Source organism: Vanellus vanellus (assembly GCF_965231255.1).
Source record: "Vanellus vanellus genome assembly, chromosome: 5".
NCBI classification, from domain to species: domain Eukaryota; kingdom Metazoa; phylum Chordata; class Aves; order Charadriiformes; family Charadriidae; genus Vanellus; species Vanellus vanellus.
Genome location: NC_138910.1, coordinates 42813357 through 42837436, shown reverse-complemented (window position 1 = coordinate 42837436; position 24080 = coordinate 42813357). Strand labels below are relative to the sequence as shown.

Below are 24080 nucleotides of genomic sequence, written 5' to 3'. Positions count from 1 at the left end.
GAAATAGGAGCCACTTCAAACAACAAGAGTCCAATTACCCACCTTTGATAACCTACTAAAGAAAGGAACGAAAGAGAAAGGGAAAGCTGATAAGACTGTCTGCTCATTTGACTGTCTTTTTTTCCAGTCCTATTGATTTCATTATTAATATTTTCTAGAATAAGGTACGTGGAAAAGGGTTTATTTACATTGAAAATGCCATCGCTGATGAGAAATGTGCTGTTGCTCAACCGCTTCCATTGCTGGGAAAGTGGAGCTGGCTCACACCTAGACGGCCAGATAAGCTGGGGAGGAGGGTAGGTGTTGGAGAGGAGCCAAAAAGATTGGATGACATAGCAGGTACAAAAAGACACTTGATCTGCACTGGAGCCAGCGCTGCCAGGCAATCTGTTGTGATGAGTAGCAGAGAGATATGTTAATAACAAGTGACATCCTTTGAAGCTGGCCTAGTGGTGGACAGACAGTTGCCAAAACCAGGGGCTCCTCCTGTGGTGAAAAGCTTTGGCATTAACATGCTCTGGCTCAGATGGGTGAGGGAGAGCAGGAAACGAAGAGCAGAGCTGGCTGTGATAAATGAGTCCTGAAGGATTCGTGGCCGACTAATGTGGAACATACGCATCACGTCCTGTTTATGAGTGAAGACCACGGAGGCCGACGCGTGTCAGGCACTGAAGGCTGGCTTCTGTTCTGGGGAGGGGGAAGGAGGCGGCAAGTGCTGAATGACAGGGAGGAAATCATGCCATGGTTATTTAAGTAAAACAGTACAGGTGAACATACAACCGGACTGACTTTCCAGTCTGTTACTTTGAAATCAATGCAGTTATGTAAAATAAAAAAAAAATCCATACACCTGAACTTGAGGAAAATAAGGATGAGTAAACATCAGAAGAACTTATGTGTACGTGGGCTAAGTTAAAATAGTCTTCATTTTTGAAGACTATTTTAAAATCTGCTTCCCTGGCCTACAAGGATTAATCCAAGTGTACTTAAGGGTATGAACGATCAAGGAGGGGAATCGATTGGTAAAGTAGAGGTAGGGAATAAGGAGATGAATTAGATAAAAGTGGAGTGTGGAGATGAATTTAGCAACTTACCCTAAAAATAGTCACTTCAGCAGCAGGAGGTGCTGAAGAGATATAACAAAATGTCCAGATGATGTAATTGTACCATTGTTTTAGCTGTCAGTTCTCTACCATTTGCTGTACGTTTGTGATGCATTTTCACAGAAAATGCTTTTCTTCTTTTGTCAAAAAAAAAAAAAAAAAAAAGACTCAAACTGAGGAGAGACAACGGAGTCCTCAGGCACCCAATGGATGGTATGAAGTGTTATATGCTACTGCAACACCTTAAAAAAAAAAAAAGCTTTGAATAGCAAAGGTAATCTGAAATACACAATGTACTGCTTCTTCCTTTGCAATTTAAGAAACTCACTATGTTAATTTGCTTTCTTTTGTCCAGTGTCTTGTCTTAATCACAAAAGTATTTGTCACTCTAAACCCCACCAGCTTCAGAGTTCAAGCCATTCCTAATCCTGCCTTTGCAGTGAGGAGGCAACTGCAAAACCCAGGACCTTATATTCATCTTCTAGCACTCTTGTGTCTTCAGAGACAGAGTCTGTTTGACAGCCCTGGTGGAGTTTGTGTTCTCTTGTCAAGGAGCAGGCTTCAGAAGAAAATATGTCTGAAAAAGCTTTGGTCATCTGACGATAAAAGAGGAAATAGGCACTGAAATGGTAGAAAGAGTGCCAAGACAGATGAACAGTGTGAGAGGTTGGTTTCAAACAGCTCCAGCAGGAATGCCTCCCTGCTGGCCAGTCTTTGACCAGTGCCTTCCAGTACTGCGGGTCAACTTTCCATGTGTCCACATGCTTGTTCTGGAGCTCAAAAGAGTTACACTGAGACACTATGACGAGTGTTGCTTTTATAGCCCTCTATACTTAATGTGCACGTTAAGGAAGACAAAAGCCAATTTATTTCCAACATCACTTCTCTCAGCGCTGCTAATGTTTCAGCTTCTGAATCAAAGGGAGGCATTCTATAGTAAGACACTAATAAATAGCTTTTCCTTGGGGGAAGAAGCATTTTCCCATCTTTAAGAAATTTCTTTGGCCATGTGAAATTCAAATTTGTTAACTTGCCCTACAAACAGCAACTCATTTAGAAACAAATTACAAATATTAGATGGAGACAGTGAACTTGATAATGCAATGCTGCCACATCAGTTGTAAAATAATGCATCTTAATGAAGGCTTCCCATGTGAATAAACCATTATATTTACAAGCTTTTCACAGTTAATGACCCAGAACTGGATAACGAAACTCACATTTTTAGTGTGGTCCTCTGTCAGCAAAAGTATACATATTAATAATTGATGTTGCTGTAAAAATAGGACACAATATGAAGATTCCTGAGTTTGTGGGAAAATAGGACTACATGGTCCATTAACTTAAAATGCTTATCTAATGTTTGATGGGCTTTGTCTTTAAAATCCTTGTTTAAATTAATAAGGCAAAATGGACATTTGTCTAAAAGAGAATTTTATTCCAACTCATCAGTCAGAAGTGTGCTGATGAGTGCTGTTTGATTCTTCTGTTCTTTACTCCTCCTCCTCCTCCTCCTCTCCCTACCCTCCCCAAAGGGAATTTTAGTTTCATGAAAGTGGCAGACCCACCAGCAGAAGGAAGGAAGGAAGGAAGGAGTTCCCTACACCTCCCAGGTAAGCCGATGTGATGAAAGTCTCTGTACGTTTTCCCTTTTTGACTTAGGAACTCAATGGCACAGATCACTCTTCCCTCGCTTGAAAAGCCTGCCTTTCTGCTTAGTCAGCTCAACAGCTCTTTCCAACACAGACTGCTTTATTGTTCATTATAAAACACTTAGAGGTGTGCAGGCTGGCTGAACACGCTTAAGGCTACAGTTCTACACATAGGAGGCCCCATGCTGTGGAACTAACTGCTCTTCAATTGTTCCATTACGACTACACTTACAAGGAAAGATAGTCTTCCTTTCAATGAAATAAATACATTTCATTTTACTTCATGTTTTAAGGCTAACATTCATATTATGCCTGAAAGGTAGATTTACTGCAGCTTTTATTACTGGGTACTTAATTTAGGACAGCTTCTTTTCTTAGACCTGAAACAGTTCAGCTGAAACACACACTGAATGGTTTTGTAGGACTTCTTCAGTGCATGTTCTGCTACAGACTGTATTGTCCTTAATTGTAATGGTTCAACGGACGTACTAGCTGCGTAGCACTTTGCTGTAGATTGCTTATTTTCAGAAGCAGTATAGTTTGCTTCTCTGAAGGGCTTTATTTCCTAAGCAAAGTAAGCATTTTTAATGGACACTTACTTTCAGCAGTAGTGAAAGTGAGATTTTTTTAAAAATTTTGTTTTTAATGTTTAGACTACACAGGCAAGTAACTCCTTACTAGTAGACGAAAAGAATTTACCGGTTAAGTAGCTGAGGTCCTGTTCTTTAGTCATGACTGTTATTCTACCGAATTTTAAATGGTGATCCAAATTCTCTTTAAAAGTTTAATATAGGAGTTAGCTATGTCCTTGCTTTCTCATTTCCTCAATGTATTTTGTCTGGCTGTAGGAAGAATGTATTTTTAAGAGCTCTCTCGTCTTATGGAGATTGTATTCATGTAGGTTCCATGGTACACAAATGGTGATAGCCACATCAATTATATGGCTGAATTGCTAAATTAGGCACAAAAAAGGAACAACTAAGCAAAATATATTGCATTCATTAAAGCTTCCCTACTATATGATTCACTTCAATGGCTTTGCCAATTAAAGTAATTGTCATATGCATTCAAACAAAGCATTTGTAGTAAGAGGCCTTGTTAGAAAAATATTGAAAATGGCTGTTTTATAGATTTATATTACACATATATACATACATATAAATATTGTCATGAAAACTTTTTAATAAGATAAAAGAAAGAAAAACTGAAGTGAAGAAAACATTTATTTTCGTGCCCATATAAGTTTATATAATATTGGTTACATTTATTTCCAATATTATACCTGGGCATGATGTCAAGCTTCTACTAAAAATGGCAAGTATGTTTTGGACTCTGAAAGGCAATGATTTCATTGTTAGTGTGACTCCAGCCAATGAAAGCCAAATTATTTAGCGGGCTTCTTGCTTCCCAGCGTCTATTTCAAGAATAAGCAAGTTTAAAAATTCTATTGAAAACAGGACAGATAGTTATCACTGATTAGATGTATATGTATGTCTGGTGAAATAACATATAACTTTGTGCTGACATCTAAACATCATCTAGGTTGCAAGTAAAACAAAAGTCATTTTAATCTTATGCTTGATAAACAGGCCTGGTGTGTACCGCTACTGTAATTAACCACTTTCAAGAGCTGAAGAAATATTTTAAATTTCACTTATGGATTTTGCAGTTTAAATCCCATATAATATTTATTTAGCCATAAACTATAGTGTTTACACAGAAGGCTATTCTGGGAAATGCTAATTTTTTTTCTGACTGGGTAAAATGAATTATATTTATCAGGAATTCAAAGAACAAGGAATGTTTGGCAGACTGTTTTCTCAGATATAAATAAAAGCATTATCCAAGACAACATGCCTAAATTAGGGTATGTTTAAAAGAGGTAAGAAGGAGAGAACAGTTTTTTATTTAAGACCACATAGATCCCTTCATGTGAAAAGGATATAGAAGAAGGAAGAATGGCGGAAATACTATGGGAGAAAATCATAGATCAGCATGTATTGTGCCACTTAGCCTTTGGTAAGGGCTGAAATTATGGAATAGAGCAGTGTGAGAGCTCTGTAACCGTAAATCAATAGATGTATCCGTGAGACAAGAAGGCGTTTACTTGTGTACGTGTCCAAAGCATACAGGTCTCAGTCCTATAAATTGTTTAGGCATGTAGAGCACTTGGCTCCAATGGGATTGGTTACCTGTGCTCGTTAAGCGAAAACATGAGCAAGGGGATGTTCAGGCCTTCGGAGTGCTCCTGACTCAAAGCTGCAACAGTAGCCTAAGCCCCTAAATTGGGATCGATTTTTGTCTTTTTGTATTCCTTGTTCCTAGGCTCTTCCTGCCCTTCCATAAATCAGTCTGGTTGTAACCTGTTTATCCTAACATTTTATGTTAAAAAACAACTTTTCCTCTTTCCAGTAGCCTGTGTTCTGAGATTATAAGTATAACTTCCTGCAGGGTCTACCCTGTCAGGAGAGTCTGCTAGTAAGAGCGCTGAGTGTAGATCCATTATTAGACTTGAGCTGTTTCGCACCACCCTGAGACAAAGCAGTTGCCAAAAACCAGTTCACACATCCACTTAACACCAGGCTGATAGCTAGTTTGCACTGCAGCAAAATGAAACAATCACAGCAACCTCTAACTGTGGTGTTTAATGACAGGGAGCTTATAAATGCCAGAAACAGACGAGTGGAATTATACACCAGTTTAAAAACTGGAAAGCTGGTTACATTGTAATTGGGCTGTAATGGTAAAATATCCTAAACAGGTTTGTTTGGACTGCACGTGCGCATTTTCAAGACAACTTAATGTGGGTTTTTTGAAACATCACTGTGGTCCGTGTTGCTTGAACACAGAACTATGCCTGGAACATCAGTTACGGTGGTCATGCTGGAGCTGGTAGTAAACAGCATTGTGGCAGCAATGTGAGGAAGATCAGGAAACAGGTCAGGATACAGTCATCAAGATATATGCACTCTTAATGATGCTTGCTTCTCTTTACAAATTAAACTGGTTTTACAAATGGTGATTTATCAGAGATTTAGAAAAACATGTGCTGAGGGAATCATGCTGCTTCTGCAATTAATCTTTAATAAATAATAATAATAATAATAATAATAATAATAATAATAATAATAATAATAATGAGCCTTTACTTTTGAGCCAAGAAAAATCCCTGGAACATAGGCTTCTACTCTGTCATCAAGCAAAAGATGAAACAGAATCAAATTCCAGAAAAGATACATAAATTTTTCTGAAGTAGGTAGACAATAAAGAAAATAACACTGAACTAAGTAAAAGACTGGACAATTCCTGGTTTTGTTGCACATATTTTCATATTTTTTAGGCCACCACAACTGAATTTTTTAAAAAAACTCATTATTCAGAACTTCAAATGGACTAGCTCTTTCCGCAAAGCGGTCTTTATATGAAAATAACATCAACATTTTTAAAACAGCTACAATCATAAGAGAAATTATATTTATTGCAGTAAAAGTCAAGTCTCCTTTGGGATGGACTTGGAGTAATGGATGGCTAGGTCTTCTAATTTATCTAAGTCGTGCAGCATTAGAAAAGCAAATTCAACATATTTACACATGAAGATCTGTGGTCATTTTTTAGAGGGCTGACGCGATCATACATCAAAGGGACTTGACCTTTGGAGCTCACTGCCTATCTATCAGTGTGAACCAATGCCTGCTTGCCACTCGCTTCCTTTGGAGACCATGGAAGGGAATGGAGTATGAAAAGTAAAAGGGAAACACAAATGGGGAATATAAAAACACTAGAAAGATGAACAGATTTTTTTTTTTTTTAATTTGGAGGTATCTATTTTTTCCCTACATCCTTTGATTATATACTTGATAGAGAGTAATGAGTCCGAGTGCAGAGTTGCAAACATCAATTCTCTTGCTCCTAAATGGAGGTCAGGAAATGAATACACTCTATGTGTTTGGTTTTAATTCCCTTCATCCCTATGATCATATAGATTTCCTCCCCATAAGCTCGGCTATTTACATCCCAGTTATCAGTTACTCCTACCATCAGCCACCATGAAAAGAGTGCTTGGCTGTCAACCCTCCAATAACTGATACCAGACTTAGATTTCCTTTCTAAAACTCTAGTTCTCAGACTTGACAGAAATTGTTACGGGATTTGATAGGAAATGATCACTTGTTTTGCAAATGGTATAATTTCTAATTAATTTTCAGTACATCCCAAATATTAACTGTTTTAGGCATGTGCTAGTTAAAAGCTCTGAGAATTTTCTTTGTCTTAAGCAGAGGCAAAATCAGCACCCAAAGCTCTGTTTAGGTATGCTGGCCACATTTACTGTTAATGCCCAGCAGATACTAAAGACAATAATCCATAAGGTGTTATCTGTATTTAACATGGCAAAATTTAGAGTAAATGTACATGTTACTTCCTAAAGATAAGGTTTTAATATTATTCTTAACTGATCATACACGTTTGTCAGGTGTGTGCTATAGGCACAATTAGTTTTCATAAACCTATAATGTAGCTAAGGACAATTCCATTGCTGGGTAAGAAAATCATCCAAATTGCCTGCGAGAAGCAGAAAGCATCTTTTAATTCAAAATTAAATGGTTACTTTATAAATTATCATTTAAGAACTGTAGAACATGGATGTATAAATAAACCTACCAAACACAGAGCAGTGATGAATGTTTCTGTAATGTGGTACTATGAAGCAGCTTTACTAGAAATTGGTACAAGGGCTGTTCTACTGTAGCTGGAGTTGAAGAGATCTGTGAGGCTTGACACCCGTTAGTGCCTGATGAAGGCACCCAAAAGATTGGTAGTGGCCTAAGAAAATGTCAGCTATAAAGAGTTTATCTTCTTGCTAGGAAGAAAGACGTTTGTGAGAGGAGGAGATGTACCTTTGATTGTGGGAGGAAGAGGTTCCTTTTGGAAGGGCTGCTTTCATTTTTTTCTTTCACCCCACACAATGTAACCGACTGGACAGTTGTTCACTTCCCTGTACTTTTGTAGTATGAAGTGAGGAATATTTTGTTTATTTCCATATGGACTTATGGAAATAACAATTTATTAATATGGCAGTTTTAATGTGCCTTCTCCCTACTTTTAACATACATATACACTGGCTTGCAAAGAGGTGGGAGAAGACGACTTTGCTGCTTTAATTCTACTTCAGGAATAAGGCAGCTCAAGTGTCTTGGAATTATGAATTAAGAATTGATCAATAAAATTTCCTTGCTCTGTCATGCCTGGGTCAAATTCCCTAGAACCTGGGGCAAATTCTACACTGTCTGTTTCCACATCTGTCATATACATTGGACTATGTATATATAGCACACAAGCATGCAGCATAAGACAAATCGTGCTACTTCTGTGCCATCTATCATTTCTGTTTAGTTCTGTATTCCTTAGAGACTCCTTTTAAAATAGGAAGAATCTTAGAAATTAATTTCTCATCTTCTGCTAAATTACAAAAGTCTGAAGAACAAACAGACTGTGGCATTTTATATTCTCTAGGCAGCACTACTTACCATCCCCAGAAATATCATTTCGTCTTCTCTCATTTTCTCTGTTTTCTTGCGCTGGATATATCCATGCCAAACCTGAGTAGTAAACAAAACTCTAATGAGATAAATGGGCCTTGTTACAGCTTCCTTTACTGTGGCAGACACAGGAAAAAACAAATAAAGGAAGGAAAGGCACAATATACAATTGAAACTATTACTCTTTAACAGGTTGCCATCTGCTATTTAAAAAAAACCCCACACACAAATTCTGAGGTTTGTTGTCCCCTCGTACTGGTATATTAGCTTCTAAACACAACATCATCAGGGTTCAAAAAGTGTTTAGACTTAAGATTTAGACTGAGGTCCTGTTCTCATCAGCCTGAATTGTCTGAATTATTCATGTGTAAGGACTTCTGGGATTTAGCAGTGATCTCCTTTTCTCATCTTTTCAAGATATGGAACGAACTCTTTTTCTCTGGAGATCACAGGAAAAGGCATGAATTCCCTGAAATGCACTGGATTCCAAAGGGATGCCAGAAAGAGCAACTAAGGTCATAAAAATCAGAATGGAAAAACACGTAGGTTATAAAGTCATCTCACATTGCCAGTGCAGGACTGTTTCCATTGATCTCCCATCTAGGGTCCTATCTCATTTTGTTAGGTGGTTTAAAGGTTAAAGTATTTTACCCTACTAGACACCCTGAAAGCTATCGTTTCCGAATGCTTCCCATCCTAAGAGCTCTGTTTCTGTCTACTGCTGTTCTTCTGAACAAAACGCTGTTATTTGCTCCTGCCAGAGCTGTTGTTAAATCAGAGATTTCACCTTTTGAATGCAAGTGGCAGCATCATCTGGAGTTGGTCCCATTTGGACCTGAAGCTTAGTTTGCCTGTCTGTCTTCTCTTCAAGGTAAATTCGCTTCATGAATGCTGCTCGACAACGGCCTTGTCGAGCTCGTTCTGCAACCTGGATTATTTTAATGGCTTCTTCAAACATCATGGCTTTGACAGGTTTCTTCAACAGCACAGCCAAAAAGGAATAGACAAAGCAAAGTATTACAGTTGTGTTTTGTTAACTGTCCACCTCAGCAAATGAAACAACAAACGAACTTCTTGCAGAAACATTCTAAGACAAAAAAAAAATCCCTGTCACAAACAGCAGAGGCTCCTGTCTCAGTGCTGTCTTGCAATATCTTTGGAAGTTTGATATTTTGAGAGATGTGTTTTTCTGAGAACCTTTAGGAGAAAGTGAACCTGACATGTGACGAGGAAAGCCTGATGCTATAATGGGAAGCAAGAACGGCTCTATATGGCTTATGCATCCTGCTGAACTTTATGTTGTTTATCTCAAATGGATAAAGAACCACGGGGCTTTGTCCTGTTAAAAGGAGGATTTCTTAGGAATATCTTCCTTTTACTTTTCTGAAGCGATGGTTTCTAGATGTGCTGCTGGGACCCCAGCTCTCTTGCTGAATTGAAGGATATGCTGTTCTGAGCCAGCTCGGGCCTGGTCAGCCCAGCCTAAGTAGAAGAGGTTTGGGGAAAAAATATATCAGAACAGCGCAGCTGGAGAGAGGGACTGACACTTCTCACACCTGAAAACTCTTGTTAACCCTTCCTGCTCCCCATGGAAAAGCTGAATTATTGTCCTTTCTTGATGCTGATCCCCCAACTGGAGACAGTTCACATTTAATGATTCTATATATATTGTGTAGACCTCACTATACTATACTTTCAGCAGGGCTTTCTATAACAGAATTAGAAGGACAAATGATCTGCAAAGCAGACTCCTCTGATGAACTCCACTGTTTATGATTTACGTTAGACTGTTTGTAACAGCACTGCCATGGATACTGAAGAATATCGTGGTCTCTTATACAGCAGTTAGCGTTTCCTGAGTGTACATGGCTTGCTACGGCGCACGCAGAACTGCTGACAACCCTCTAGCAATTCCAGCAGTGATTGAACCGGAAGTGCAGCACAGGCCACTGGACTCATACTGTGTGCGATTATTTTATTCGTGTTTATTGAATCCTGGGCTTTTCTTGTGGTACCCTGGCAAGGGAGACCTGGACCCTGCCAGAGTCCAAACTGTCAGAGCCTGGTGCTCCCAGGTTGAGCTGGCTGCACACCAGATAGCCTCATCTGTAATGGATGCCACGTTGAAAAGGGGTGAGTGCAGAACTGTGGGGAAACAAAAAGGCTTCGAGATGTAATGTGCTGAAACAGAGGATTTCCACAGACCAACAGCAGACTACTAGAGGAGCAAAGAATTTACCAGAGATTTACTGTGGAGGCCAAGAGGACTGCAGCTGCCCATTAAAGTAATCTAGCAGAGAGCCTGCGCTCTGTCTCTGCTGACTGCCTCTGCTGACTGCCTCTGTCTGACTGGTGCTGTTTCTTTCCCTGGGAGCCTTTCCTCCGTCGCTTTGGGGGATCAATATGCAGACTTCCCCCACCAGCCCAGTTATGGGTGGAGAATTCAACGCTTGGGACAGTGCAGCAGTTTGACGAAGCAGTCTGATCAGGACTGTCCTCTTATGGCTATAACATCTATGAATCAAAGACATCCAGACGTGTAGGCACAGTTGTTTATTTCAGGAGACTAGCAATGACTGCTTGTAGGCAATGTGCCATTTCCAGAAAGTCAAATGTATATCAAATCCAGAACAGTCTTCACTGGAGTGTTCGTATACTTCTCTGTAATGACTTTTGCTCTGCCAAAGCTCAATTTTCTACTCCTCCTAGCAGCTGCAGCTCTCTAGCTGTACAGAAGAGACTGCAGTCATTGTTCAGAGGTTATAAACAACTGAATACTAACAGTTGTGCTGACCTGAACTCTGAGTTTTGCCTGTTCCAGTTAAGAATCCCAGTCCAGTAAAACTTAAGCCCAACTTGATTTCAGTAGGACTAATTATGTGATGAGAGTTAGCTAGGCAAATAAAGCACCTACTAAACTTGGCCAAAGTGCTGCCCTTTCTCTGACACTCACACAAACATAAAGCAGTCAATTCGTTTCAGTCTTAACCAGACTCAAGATTTGACTGGATATCATTGCACAGGAAAATTTAATATTACTCTATTTGTGCCTTATCTGTAAACAGATTTTTACTTCCTAACTGCTATAAAAATACTTTTCACTTCAGTGGCTCATGTGTTCAGACACTTGTGACTATAAACTTAAGCATGCTGTTACATAGGTATGTGGTATGCTTACCCGTGTTTGCAATCCAGCATTAAGCAAAATCTGATCAAGGACTTTTTCCCTCTGCTGCAGGACTTCAAGGTTTTCTTTAATGAAATACTTTGGTATAGGTACTTCTATGTCTTCCTAGAGGAAGAAATAGTCATGAGATGCTTTTTTCAACTGCATTCAAATCACATTAATTATTAATTGAATACCTTTACAAAGCCATTAAATTGGACTGAGATTGTTCAATATTTTGGAGTGTTGGGGAATTTGACCTCTGTAACAGCTGCTGAGCTGTTACGTTGCAATTACTTAAGGCCTAATTCAACAAAAACAAATAAATCATCCCAGTTTCTGAACCATGGCAGCCCAGAAATCTTTCTTTTTATAATAGCTCAATTACATTATCAAACTGTTAAAATATTTGGCAGGGTTGCCAGAAACTTCAGCGTGATTTCCACTGAATTGAATACCTCTGGTTGTATGATCATCTGATCATCCCACTTTTTTCTTTTTTAAATCAAAATGAAAAATAGGTCTGGTCTCTCTCTCTTTTTTTTTTTTTTTTTTTTTTTTTTTAACCATTACAAGGAACCAAAGCACAATTCTGTTCATCTACAGTTATTTTTACTGGTAGATAAACTGTCACTGTCTGTGACTGTGATATCTCGGAGACTTCTCAAAATCAGGCATGATTAGAAGTGGCTGTCTTTATTTGTTTCTGCCATTAAAAAGTTGTAACTGATTCACATTTCTACTGAATTTTCTCCTGTAGAAACTCCCCAAAAGTTAAGATGCTGTGGAGTGGCATAACCTGTTCTTTGTATTGTATCGAACACTGGAGACAATTCTTCAAGAATAATTACTGGCAAGTATATATAATTACTGGGAGGGGAACGTGTCTTCGCAGCTCTGGTTCATGCTGGTGCCATGTTCCCTATATACTGTTTCAGGAACATCTAGAGTATTTCCTCAAGCAAATGATTCACCTGGAGGGACGGGGGAGACGGGCAGTATAGTTACTCTGTTGTGCTACTCATGAGGAATTGCACAGTCAAGTTAGACAATAATTTGTCCCCAGGTATACGTGGACATTTGGTCCTTTTGCCCAAGGAGCCTAAGACAGGTACAAGACTTGATGCTGTGCTATCAGTGCTCTCAGCTCTGTCTGCTATGGAAACTGGTAGGCTTTGTCCTGCTCAGGGAGACCTTTGATTCGATCCTTTGCAGCCTCAATGCCAAGTCTAGTGTGGACAGGTACAGAAAAGTGCTGGCTGTAAAGAACAAGCACTGTTCTGGCCTTGACACAGGCACATGGTCAATGTGCTGCTTGTGAGCATTCCAATTTCTAGAGCAAGAACTTGCAAGAAAGGCTGTGGCCAATGAAAACAGCCCCTGTGAACTGCCAACTTAAAGATTTCATTACTAATTCCCTCAGTTGCACACGGTGCAGACCGGGACATCCCTGTTATAGCAGCATAAGAAAGATTCCAAGTAGGACTGTGTTTATCCCTAGTGATTTTATCAATGCAGTGGTCTGGTCTGCTAAAGTTTCTAAATATTTGCCTTGTTAAGCTCCCTGTTTGCACTTTCTAACATCCTTGACCGTTGATGGAAATGATTATACATTGTACTTTAAGAGTCCAAATCGCTCTAGGATGGATTACAAATCTGGCTGTCTTTAGGCATAAGAAATCCAGTGGTTTCTCTGGACACCCTTGTATAGGATGAGAGGGCTTTTAAGTTGTCAGGTAGCAGTGCGAGTCAGTCAATGTTGGGATGGTGAGTATGTCTGATGTCTAACCTGAGCTTTAATTACAAGCGATTCTGGGCTGTGACTTTTACTGACTGTAAAGATGAGATCAACGCTATAATAGTGGGGATGGAGGGAGTGGGAAGTAGGGGGACTACTTCTCTTTATAATCTCTTTTTGAGGCCCAGCATTGAAAGGTTAGGTTTGTGATGTTTATCGTCAAGTCAAATTTGCAGCCTTTTAGCCACTCCCAGATCCATGTGGGATTTGTGTGTCTGAATACCTTTACAATTACCCCAGGAAATGGAGTGACTGTTGGAAGGCAACTGTACAAAAACATGCGGCACAGAACTGAAGAAAGATGAAGCTTGGCCTTACAGTGGCTTAGTAAAAAGCATGTAATATCATTGCAAAAATGAGACCACTGTTGTGTTCTCTGCCTACAATGGTGCTGGACTTTAGCCCATGATAATACAGTGAAAGGAAGGACTAGAGATATCCTTTCTGGGCAGATTCTTTAAGAAACAGAAGTTATTTGTCAAGTACTGGCCAGTAAAATAATTTTGTAACTAAGAATGTGTGATTATTTTAGAAAAATAAACATAAATCCGTATTCTTATCTACTATGGAAAATCGTATTTTCTTTGAAAAAGCCCGAAATCTCTTCAGTGACTTTTTCTTTTCTTAATAGGTCGGTATGCCATGCCTTCTTAAAATTAAGGTGTGGTGCAGGAATTTGAATTTATGCTTGTTTTTTTAATAGATGTCAAGCATGACTTTTCAGACTTGCCAACTTTTTGCTGCAGGTGGGTTTAGTGATATGTCATGAAAATAGCAGTGCTTAATGATTTCAAAATATGATTTAAGGATCAATTTCCCCCGAGATGTGTTTATTCTCTCTAGTATGCCTTCACATAGTTTAAAATAGTTCTCAGCTGTGACTAATGTAGAAGGTGAAAATTCATGGCAATTACTATCCTAAATTTGCAGAGTGAAATACACATGTAATTGCAAACAGAAACACGGTTACAAATCTCAAAATCATGCTATAATGATTTATCTCACGTTATAACTGGGGAAAACAGCAATAATTTAAGCTCAAATTCTTTTTCTTTAGAAAAGCTGTTAACAGCAGTACCTAAACTTGACAATAGGTGGAGCTGTCTGCGAGAGAAGTAACCACCTTTTTGCAGCTAATCTTTCACACCGCTTTTAGAGCACAGCTTCAAGACTTTGCCTTACTGTCATATCCATCTGGTTTAGTGGGCTGTCTGGCAGGGGGCTGCTTTTACATCAGGCAGTCCTGAACCCTGGACATTGAATGTGATCCCAGCTCCCGCCTCCTTTACAATACAAGACTTGTCTCAAATTTCTTATTTTAGTAGTTCATTGTACTACAAACTAGGAGACCAGACTATGCAAATTTTAGCATTACTTGTAATCTCCGGAAGAGGCCCGAGGCTGATTGGCAGTGATGCAAAGGGTATACTGAAGTGGACTGTACCTTGGTTATCAGTTGCCCGTTTTCTGTCTAATCCCACACTAAAATCAGGCAGTCAAGCTGCTGTCATTAAGAGTGAAGCTGTGTAAGTTAACAGGACTTCATGTCAGGACACATGCAAGTAAAAGATCCACAGAGCATGTGCTGCTATGGAGATGCAGAAATGCAATACATTGATCAAGCAGATCAGCTTTTACAATCTTGCTCCAATATCTAATGCTTGTCATAGATATATAAAATATACTCTGATCTTTAACAAAAAGCCATAATTACCGATCACCCAGTACACTAGTGAACGTGCAGGATGCTAAATTACTTGGTGGAACTTCACAGACTGCAAGTAAACGTGACTGTCCTTAAAATAGGCAAAATTCCTATGAATTTGCTCATAATAGAGGTAGACCTACAGGGAGAAGCTTTAGATCTTCCAGGATATTATCAATGTAATGAAACTCTGAGTTCTCCAGCTCCACCATCTCTTTTTTCATCTCCAGGATCCGGCCAATCACACCATCTAGCACTTGCCGAATCACTGTCCGTTTCTGCTGGTGAACGAGCTGGTCATGGGCCGTCTCCAAGTTACGGAAGATTTGCATGTATTTGATGTAGGAAATGGCTAACATCTTGAATGCTTTCACGCGATCCTTTTCTGGCTGGAGGAACTCTTCTCTTTCTCTCCGGAGCTGGATGTCGAGGTCTTTCTGGGCATCTGTCCACATCTTATTGTAAGTGCTAATTGAAAAGAGGAGACTATGTTAACCTGACATGAAAGGAAGAGTTAGCACACAATGATGCCAGGGCTCTGTGTGTGTGGATTTCTCAATAAAGCAAGCCTGGAAATGTGAGCCATTATATTTATAAAGAGATTTTAACTATAAGGTATTTAAAAAACCATTAGCAAAAGCTTCTTTTTTTATTATTTTAAAAATAGGAATCTTTAAATGCTGTTTTATTAATGAAAGCTTTAAAGTTAAAAACTTTTCAACTTCATCCTTAATATGCCTGAAGCATCCTTCAAACACTCGAAGCTATATATAACCCCCAATAGTGCCACAAGTTTCATTCAGTTGTGCTAATTGAGAAGATTGTTTAATAGAAAAGGTATCCCTCCCCAAAGCCCTTATGAGGGGCGAAGGTCTCTTTTAGGTCTCTTCGTGTTTGGGATGAGGACCAATTGATGTTTCAAAAGTGTGTGTTGCTTTTCTGCCTTTCTGAAGTGGTTGCTCAGAGCTAATTGTAGGGTAAGGGTTGTATTGGTGTGTCATGGTTTGAGCAACACAGGATTAACTTCTTTCAGTAATTTTACTTTTCAGTAAGGTCTCTTCTAATGCTTGGGAAAAATGCATTTTTAGAAGATGCTAGTGTCTGAATTTGTTAAAATATTTACTTTATTAGCCTGCTATGGTATGCAGGTTTCAAGGTCTCAGTGTTTTCGAGCTAGGCAGGTGCAGGAATGAGGAGGAGCGAGACCTGGGCGCTTGACCCAAGCTGGCCAACAGGGTTATTTCCTACCATGAACATCACATTCAGTATAAATTAGAAAGTTTGCTGAGGAGTTTTCCCTCTTCTATGATGGCTGTGATCCTGAGAACTTCTTGCCCCAGTGCCGGACCCCTGAGGCCTTCCCTTCCTCCCGAAGCCGTAGCGCCGGCAGTGTCCGACATTTGCTGTTCACTGCTGGGAGTGCACAGCTTCCTACTGACAGAATTGGCTGAGTATAATCCCTGTATATTTTATATTGGCATTAGGATCAATATTGGTTCTTTAGTATTATTAATGTTAATTATTTAGCCTTATTCTCGTAAATCCATTTATATTCCAACCCTCAGGTTTCGTTGTTTTTTCCCCAGTTCCCCTTCCCAGGTGGGGAGGGATCATTGGGTGATAGAATGATTTTCTAAACGACAATAAATTGTTGTGTGTTCTTCAAATCATAACACGGTGCCAATGCCAGAGCACAGCTGTGGGCACTATTTCAAATGTGAAGTGAGAAAAATAATTTATTTCTATAGCAGCAACCGTTGCACTCCAAGCAATTGCTAAATGTCTGGTCTAGTGGCTAAGGGACTGTGCGACACGGAAGATGCCACCTAAGGCCAGCTGCACTTCCAGAATTGATAAAGATGTTTACTTGGTAGTTTTGGTAGGAATAGGCGGAGCTCTGATGGGAGCATGGACTGGCTGTCAGCGGCAGATCAGTGCGGAATATCATGGGAAATAATCCTAAAGGCACAAAAAATGGACTCTGGACAATGAGGCTGTTATTCAGAGAAGAGCTCAAACAACAGTTTGTTGCTGAAAGGTGGTAACATCTGTGGTAGTGAAAGACCCTTTTAGGCCTTGTTCTACTTTGTAACCTCTCTTTGCTAGGTGAAGACTCTCTCTTGGGAGTGACAGGCGTCAAAAAAATCTTACATCTCTGAAAATGCTTCTCTACCAGCAGAGCTAAGAAATTTCTTCTGCACTGAGACTCAGTTATGCTGGGAGGAAAACAGTTTTTTGATTCACGTTGTCAGGTTTGTAGCAGGAGGGGAAAACAGTGAGCTAAGGTAACAGGGAACGCTTTTTTTTCTTAGACCTAGAAATAAAGGCCGTTGGCCTCAATGGTGCAATCTAGACCCATCCATGTGCTCAACGTTGCTATTGCTTGCGGTTCCTAAAGCCTCTCAAAGAAGGATGAAGACAGTAAAAGCCCCCGCCACCATTAGATGAGCTTTCAGAGCAGACCTCTTGCCAGTCTGAGCAGCATTGAGGGAGTGCTTGTGTATTAACTCTGACAAGAAAATGGGGCAGCTGCTGATGTTGCTTGTGCTTGATAATAAATGCCTAAATTGGAGCTCTGTCAGCTGATCTTATCATTCCCAATCTCAGAGTACAGAATGACTCAAGGCTTGTGCTGCACTGGGGTGGACAGGACAAACTCCAGCCCATGAGTGCCCAAAGCGCTGGGTGTGTGCTGCACGTCCAGGATGCTGACGCGGCTGCTGGGACTCCCTGCAGCAGTCAGCAAAAACACCAACAGTCTGAGCCCTGCTATTGAATTTGCACCATTAACTTTTTAATGTGCATATTATACTTTTCAGCTGATCTGGGCTTCTGCAGGATGCAGCTGGTCTTGCTTTTCCTAATGCCTCTGCAGCCCACCCAGGTCCTTCCCCTTCCTTTTTTCCTACTTCATTTACATCCCATTGCACCATCCGTATCACTCAACTGCAGCAATTAACACAGGTGCAGGAGATAAACAAAATAAAATGAGCAGAGTGGAGAAGATTGGCACAAACGTGACCAGTATTAGCTTTGACCTAACAGCTCTGCTGGTTGATCAATGGGAGTTCTGTACGCTTCCTCTGAAGTCAGGACACGGAAGAACGTGTAATGCTGTGAGGTTCACAGGGCTTTCCAGCACAGAAGGAAACAACGCAGTATTGTACTTAGTTAGCTGTGCCTCCTTACAGACCATTTGATAGTGGGGAGGCTATAAATCTTTGAGGAAACCTAGCCCTGGAGGTTGTCTCCACAACCATACCGCTGATTTATGAACAGTGGGTATCCTCAGGCTAGAGCATTTCGAATGCAGGTTATCGCATGGAGACAACAGATTTTACCGCAACAAGAACCGACTCCACGATTGTCCACTCCAATTTACAATAACCTCCCTTTCTGCCTCCTCTGACTGAGGAATGTCAAGTGGTTCCACCTGCTGAGCCAGCTAATATCCAGTTTCTTTTTGTATTTTGAATGACTTTTTGAGGGAGGAGGGGGACGGACGGAGTGCTCTTAGCCCTTCAGAGTATGTTAACATAAGGCAATATAGATGGAACATAAACTAATGCTTTATGGAAGCAATTATCAGATAAGCATTAAGATGATTGCAAGCACGTTGCTGTGGGTCAGATGTTAAGACTATAGATATTATGGCATGTTTTCAGCTTTTGCAGCAGTGTAAAATGAGGGCCAAAAGAAGTGTAACTTCTGTGTAAACAAGGGCAAAAGAAGGAACAGGCCCACTGGAAAATGAACTATTGAAGGAAAAGATTTTTGTGGAACTGCTAAATTTTCAGCTGTGATAAGCTGATAGCTCCTGTATACCTATTGCGTTCAGGGTGACTGACACCTCGCGGGGGACCTGGCCCTAGTGCTTCAGTTCATTAGGCATGTGATGAGGAACAGCAGACACTTGATAACTAAACAGTGCAAGCAGAAAAGTGATTTGAGTGTTTCTTTGGTTCACTCCGATTAAAAACTAGAGACACATGCAGAGTCATTTGTTTCCCCTCCCTAAAAACAGGGTTAAAATAATTATTTCAGGTTTTACTGGTGTCCAAATGGGAGCACTTCTGCACCAGTTTGAAAGATCAGATGAGCTTGGTGTTTATAGCCCTTTCTGGTGGACTTGGCAGAGCTGCTATAATCCTGAGGAGCTCTTCAGCTTTGGAGACAAACGTGTTCAAGGGTAGTCAGGAGTAATGCACATCTTCAAGGTTATGAACTTGACTCTCCTTGCCTGTTAATCACACAGCATGCAACCCCTAAGTCCCTATTTGAATTTTTGCCTATTTACTCAGTCTCCCATTGCATTAAGTTGTAAACTCCCTCAAAATTGCTTCCATGCACTGAAGGGGGAGCACAATGCAGCCTTGAGTGTGCTGGCTTTTTATTTAATGTTACTGGTTCATCTTGTAGGCTTGTTCCTGTCCTGTAATGGGTAGGTTGTAAACTGTATCCGTGCCTGAGGATGATATTGCATCAGAATTAGATTGGATTAGAGTCTCTAACCAGCCTACTAACGCAGGTAACTAGCAGGACTGAGCATAATTTTCCTACTCATGGTGTAAGATTATTAAATCCTGGAAAAGAAACAAGTCTCTTGATTTCTGCATGTGTATAGCAGTATAAGTAATACTGCAAATTGTCATAGCAACTACAAAATAGGAGTGTTATGAGGAAAATAAGCAACGCTGTAATGGGATAAGGAAAAAACACATAAAGTGACTTAACTCCATAGCCCCCAGAGTGCTTTCTGGCAACTTACAACTTGCAGGAAAGGTCAAGGCTTTACCTCTTAGCTGATGTACCTTCTCTTCACTGCCACAAAGTAGAAACGGAGTCTAGAATAAGGGCTTAAGACAACTCTTTTGCCATAGCATGAGTTCTAGTTTGAATCTTGCTTTTATTGCTCAAAATAAAGCCTGATCTGCTTATTCAGAGTGAAGCTTAGAAATGTGTTTTTCTGCTGAAGCTATAGAGAGATGTTTAAAATCCTGCCAAATTATGCATTGCCTCATTTTAATATTCCAGGCTGCATGTTTGCTTGATCCATCTCTTTTTACACCTATGATTGTTTTTGAGTACAGCTGAGGTTAGCCTGCTTACTTGTGTTGAACTGGTTTAGAGACTTCAGCATGCCCTTCTTGGAAGGATTTGTGCTGAGCATGCAAACTGTCCCTCAGACCACTCTTGAGCCAGCAGTGGAATCTGGCATCAGCGGGGTTACCTTTGTGTGTGCGGTTTTTCTTTTTTTCCACCGAAGTGTCTCGGTGTTTTTACTTAGCTGCCAAAGGGAACACTATTTCTGTTATTCCAGGACATGGCACAGTGTGCACGCCAAGCTGTGTCTGCCTCTGGATTTGTGTATGGGCTGAACTCAGGCTTCTTTGCCTACTTTTTCTGGGCTGTCCTCTGAGGACAGAAACATCTCACACTTTCACATGCCAACCATGTAAATGCAGAGAGTAGTACTGCATGGGCCCTACTGTTTGTTTTTTTTTTTTTTCTGAGGGATGGGCATGTGTAAAGAGATGGAAGGGAAAACATTTGACTCTGACTTGGCCCAGCTCTCTTCACCTAATATGGAAACTACCGTTTGATTAAATGAGTGCTAAATCGTCTGTGTTTTAAAACATTTCTGAAGCGTCTATGCTGCCACTGCAAACTACCTGCATTTCTTCTTTCTCGGAAGATGAGATTGGGCTGTGCTGGGCGATCTAACAGGGAATGGAGAAAGCACCAGCAGGGCTTGTGAGCGCAGGGGGGTGCGGAGCTGGGCTGCAACAGGGATCTGTGTGCTAGAGGAGGGCTCCTGCAGGCACAAGGAGCCCAGCACGTATTCACCACTGTGCAGACCAAGCCAACAGTCAGGGAGCAGACAAGAGGAGAATGAGACGCGCATGGGTCTAGCGACACGGAAGCGTGTGCAGGGGCCAGTCCTCAGGGTCTCCTCTAGATACTTGGGGCTCGACAGGTCAGCCATTGTGCTAGCTCTGGGCAAACACGGGGGAGGGAAACCCTGCCCTGCAGCCTCTGTAAAATAAAGAAACAAGAGACAAAGGTTGGGAGGGGAAAGTGAGGCCCTGAGAGGAAAAGGGGCTTGCGCAAATGCTACTGCTTTTCTTTTTTTCCTTCTTTCTTTCTAAAAATCACCAGACTTACAATGACTGCTGCCTTATTCAGGTCCGCAGTTACCTGTTCCCCCACTACAACCTGCTCAGGTATGGCGCAGAGATTGCAGGGCTAAATATATTATACGAGCAGCCCTCTCTTTTCTTTTGTCTTATTCTAGACAGAACTTTTTAGGGGTGGAGAGGTGCAGACAGAAACAGCCTTACGACACAACTAAATTGACTGAAGGGTTGTCTGAATCAATTCCTGTTTTAAAAGCTGTTACCCTGCAGTTTGGAGCAGTGCTGACTCGTGGGTCTGAGCTTGGTCAGGCCTGCCTTGCTCCTTAAATAAGATTAGGCTTATAATTATGCCAAACAATTTAGCTGGTGGTGAATGTAACGCTGCCAGTTGACTTCCCTTAAGCATGTTTGCTCTAGCCATGATGTTTTACAGGGTCTGAACCCTCAATAGGCTTTGGTTGTGACGAGGGAAGAAAACATACAGCCTGATGTCACTGTTAACATGAACGGCTCTATGCTTCTGTCATCCCCAGTTGCAGTCTTTAGTACTATGACAGAAAGTCAATAGGGGATAAAAGATTTTTGTGGCATAAATATAATGGGAAACTGCACAGAAGGCGAGGAAGCCTGCTTCACTCAGCAGTGGCAACACTGCATCTCAGCAAGGCTCAAGCACCTGCTCTAGCCAAACTCACAAGGCTAATTGGAAAAATGACTGGTTTCTTACAGGAGGACACTGTGAAGTGATTAAGGTGGGGGAGACATCACTCTAGGCTGAACTTTGCTGTAGCATGCTCCAAGGGCCGTCCTTCCCTCTGTCAGGCTGCAGCTCCTGCCTGGGCTGGAGGCCGCCCTTTGCTTTGAGGTAAGGAGAACGGCAGCCTCCTCGACTTTGCAACCAGTATTACTCCTGGCCAGGGAAGCATGAAAGGACGGGGAAGGAGAGCTTTGGTAACTTACATCCAATTACTGTGCAGCAGATACTGTAACGAGCTCTTTGTTGAGAGATGGATAGCCAGAAATAGGCCTGAGCTGAGAAGACCCTACCTACCCAAGCTCCAAGCAGCATTTGCCTATACCACGCTTTACTGGGTGTAGTAATGGAAGTTTATTTCAGCATCGCTTTCTTTTTCTTTTTTCTTTTTTTTTTTCTTTCTTTCTTCCTTAGAAAAGGAAAGAGCAATCGCCCATCCAGCTGCCTACTGTTGAATGCATAAAGGGCAAATGCTGTGCCTGGGTGTTGCTCTGCTTCTGCTAGGATCAGGAGGCTTTAAGCTCAAAGTTTCTCGAAAACTGTAGCCTCTTTTTTCACTGTTTTCTAGCACGAGGGCTTCTGGGATATTTCCACTGACAATGCTTTTTCCCAAAGGAGACAACATATGAGTAATGCGCAGGATCTTTCCCTACCTGCTCATTAAGGACAAAGGGAAGCATGGGAGGGAGTTGCAGCTTTGAGTCTTAGTTGTGATCATTTTGATTCTGTCTCTGTTTTCCTGCTTTAACATAAGCAGGATGACAGGCTAATGCTCACCAGGGGTGGAAAGAGGGGTAAAGATGAATCCATAAATGCTTGGGAGATGTATGAGAGAGAACACGCAAGGAATGCCCAGGAGGAAGCTCATAATTGTGGCGTTTGGATGGAATTTGAAGAATATGGCCTGGGGCCACATGCTGAATGAGGGGATAAAAAGAAATATTCAACAACAGCCCAATCACTGAATGAGGCTGGGGCCCCGTGGGAAGAAAATAAGATGTGATCACAACATAAGAAACTGCATCGTACTGCAGCCATGTAAAGTGGGGGAGAAAAGAGGGGATTAAAAGTTGCACTGACATTTTGGGTTTGCAACCTTAATTTTCTTTAACTGAGCTTTGGGGATGTAATATAAAATACATAGCGCTCTTTTGGTTGTTTCTGTCAGAAGCAGAAGGGGAGATGCTAAAGATCTTGTCTTAGATTAATATTTAACCACTGACTTAATATAAGTTCTATTTGTGACATGAGATTAAATTTTAAAGCTTTTTGATTGTTTAAAGCTCCTTGGTGGCAGTGGCAAATGTCTTGTAGCTGATTAAAACCTGATACAAATGGTAGTAGTGCTATGACTGCGCTTTGAACGTGTCTGGACTAGGTCTGTTAGGGCAAGTTAAGATATTACTGGTGAAGATCCTACAGGTCAACTGAATGGTAAACAAATTCATAAAAGAGGAGGAAACGCAGCAGGAAAACATAAACACAAAACCAACTATGTAAATCTCCTGTTCAATGTCTGGAACAAAACGTACATCTGTATGCAAATGCTGGGGTTTGAGTACTTTAGGAAGTGCGATACGTTCAGCACTTCTTAATCAACCCTACTGCAAATGTAACGGGCATGCTCTTTCGTAAGCACTACAGCTGTCCTTAGAAAATGTCAAGCATGTCTGGACGTGCGACTTCTTTTGGCTGCTTACTGGATTTTACTGACCCCAGGAGAATACAGCTCAGTGCTTTCTGAGCATCCCGTCTCTACCCTGATACAAAGCTTACTAAGGCAATGGAATAAAACGCTTCCGTGAGTTTTAGACACCACCTCCGTTAAAATCACAGGGCCTTGAGGAAGGTGAACACGCCTCATAAACTGACTGGAAATACTGAAATCCCAGCCACGTAAATGGCGTGCAGTGTGACTGCTGCAAATGTTGCTGCTCTGACCGCTCTGACTTGGGGTGTGTGCAAGACAACTGCCCTGCGCACACACTTAGTACGGATAGCACGTCCCACTGGCTGCACGAGACGCGTGCAATTTCTCTGTGTGTGTGTAGCAGCTGTTCTTCCAGATGTCTAAAAAGCAGCTGTTTACCTCAAGCTCAAAAAAAAGCTATGTGCTGTGTAATATTTCTATATAGCACACAGGATGTGACTGTACAGTATTGAAAAATCAGTATTATAGACTGGGCTGTAACTTACTGATGTGTCTGTCCACCTCTTTGTAGGATGGA

General features: G+C 41.0%; 1 protein-coding gene across 1 annotated transcript in view; it reads right to left on the bottom strand.

The window, feature by feature from the left end:
• Positions 1-20947, bottom strand: part of DRC11 (dynein regulatory complex subunit 11) — a gene marked incomplete at both ends in the record, with an annotated part of 107989 nt that extends 87042 nt beyond the window's left edge. Inside the window, 5 exons of the mRNA XM_082484009.1 lie at positions 8281-8352; positions 9080-9268; positions 11471-11584; positions 15105-15429; positions 20634-20947. Of these exons, the coding sequence (XP_082340135.1) occupies positions 8281-8352; positions 9080-9268; positions 11471-11584; positions 15105-15429; positions 20634-20947 (1014 nt within the window). The remainder of the gene's footprint in view (positions 1-8280; positions 8353-9079; positions 9269-11470; positions 11585-15104; positions 15430-20633) is intronic.
• Between the last annotated feature and the right edge of the window lie 3133 nt (positions 20948-24080).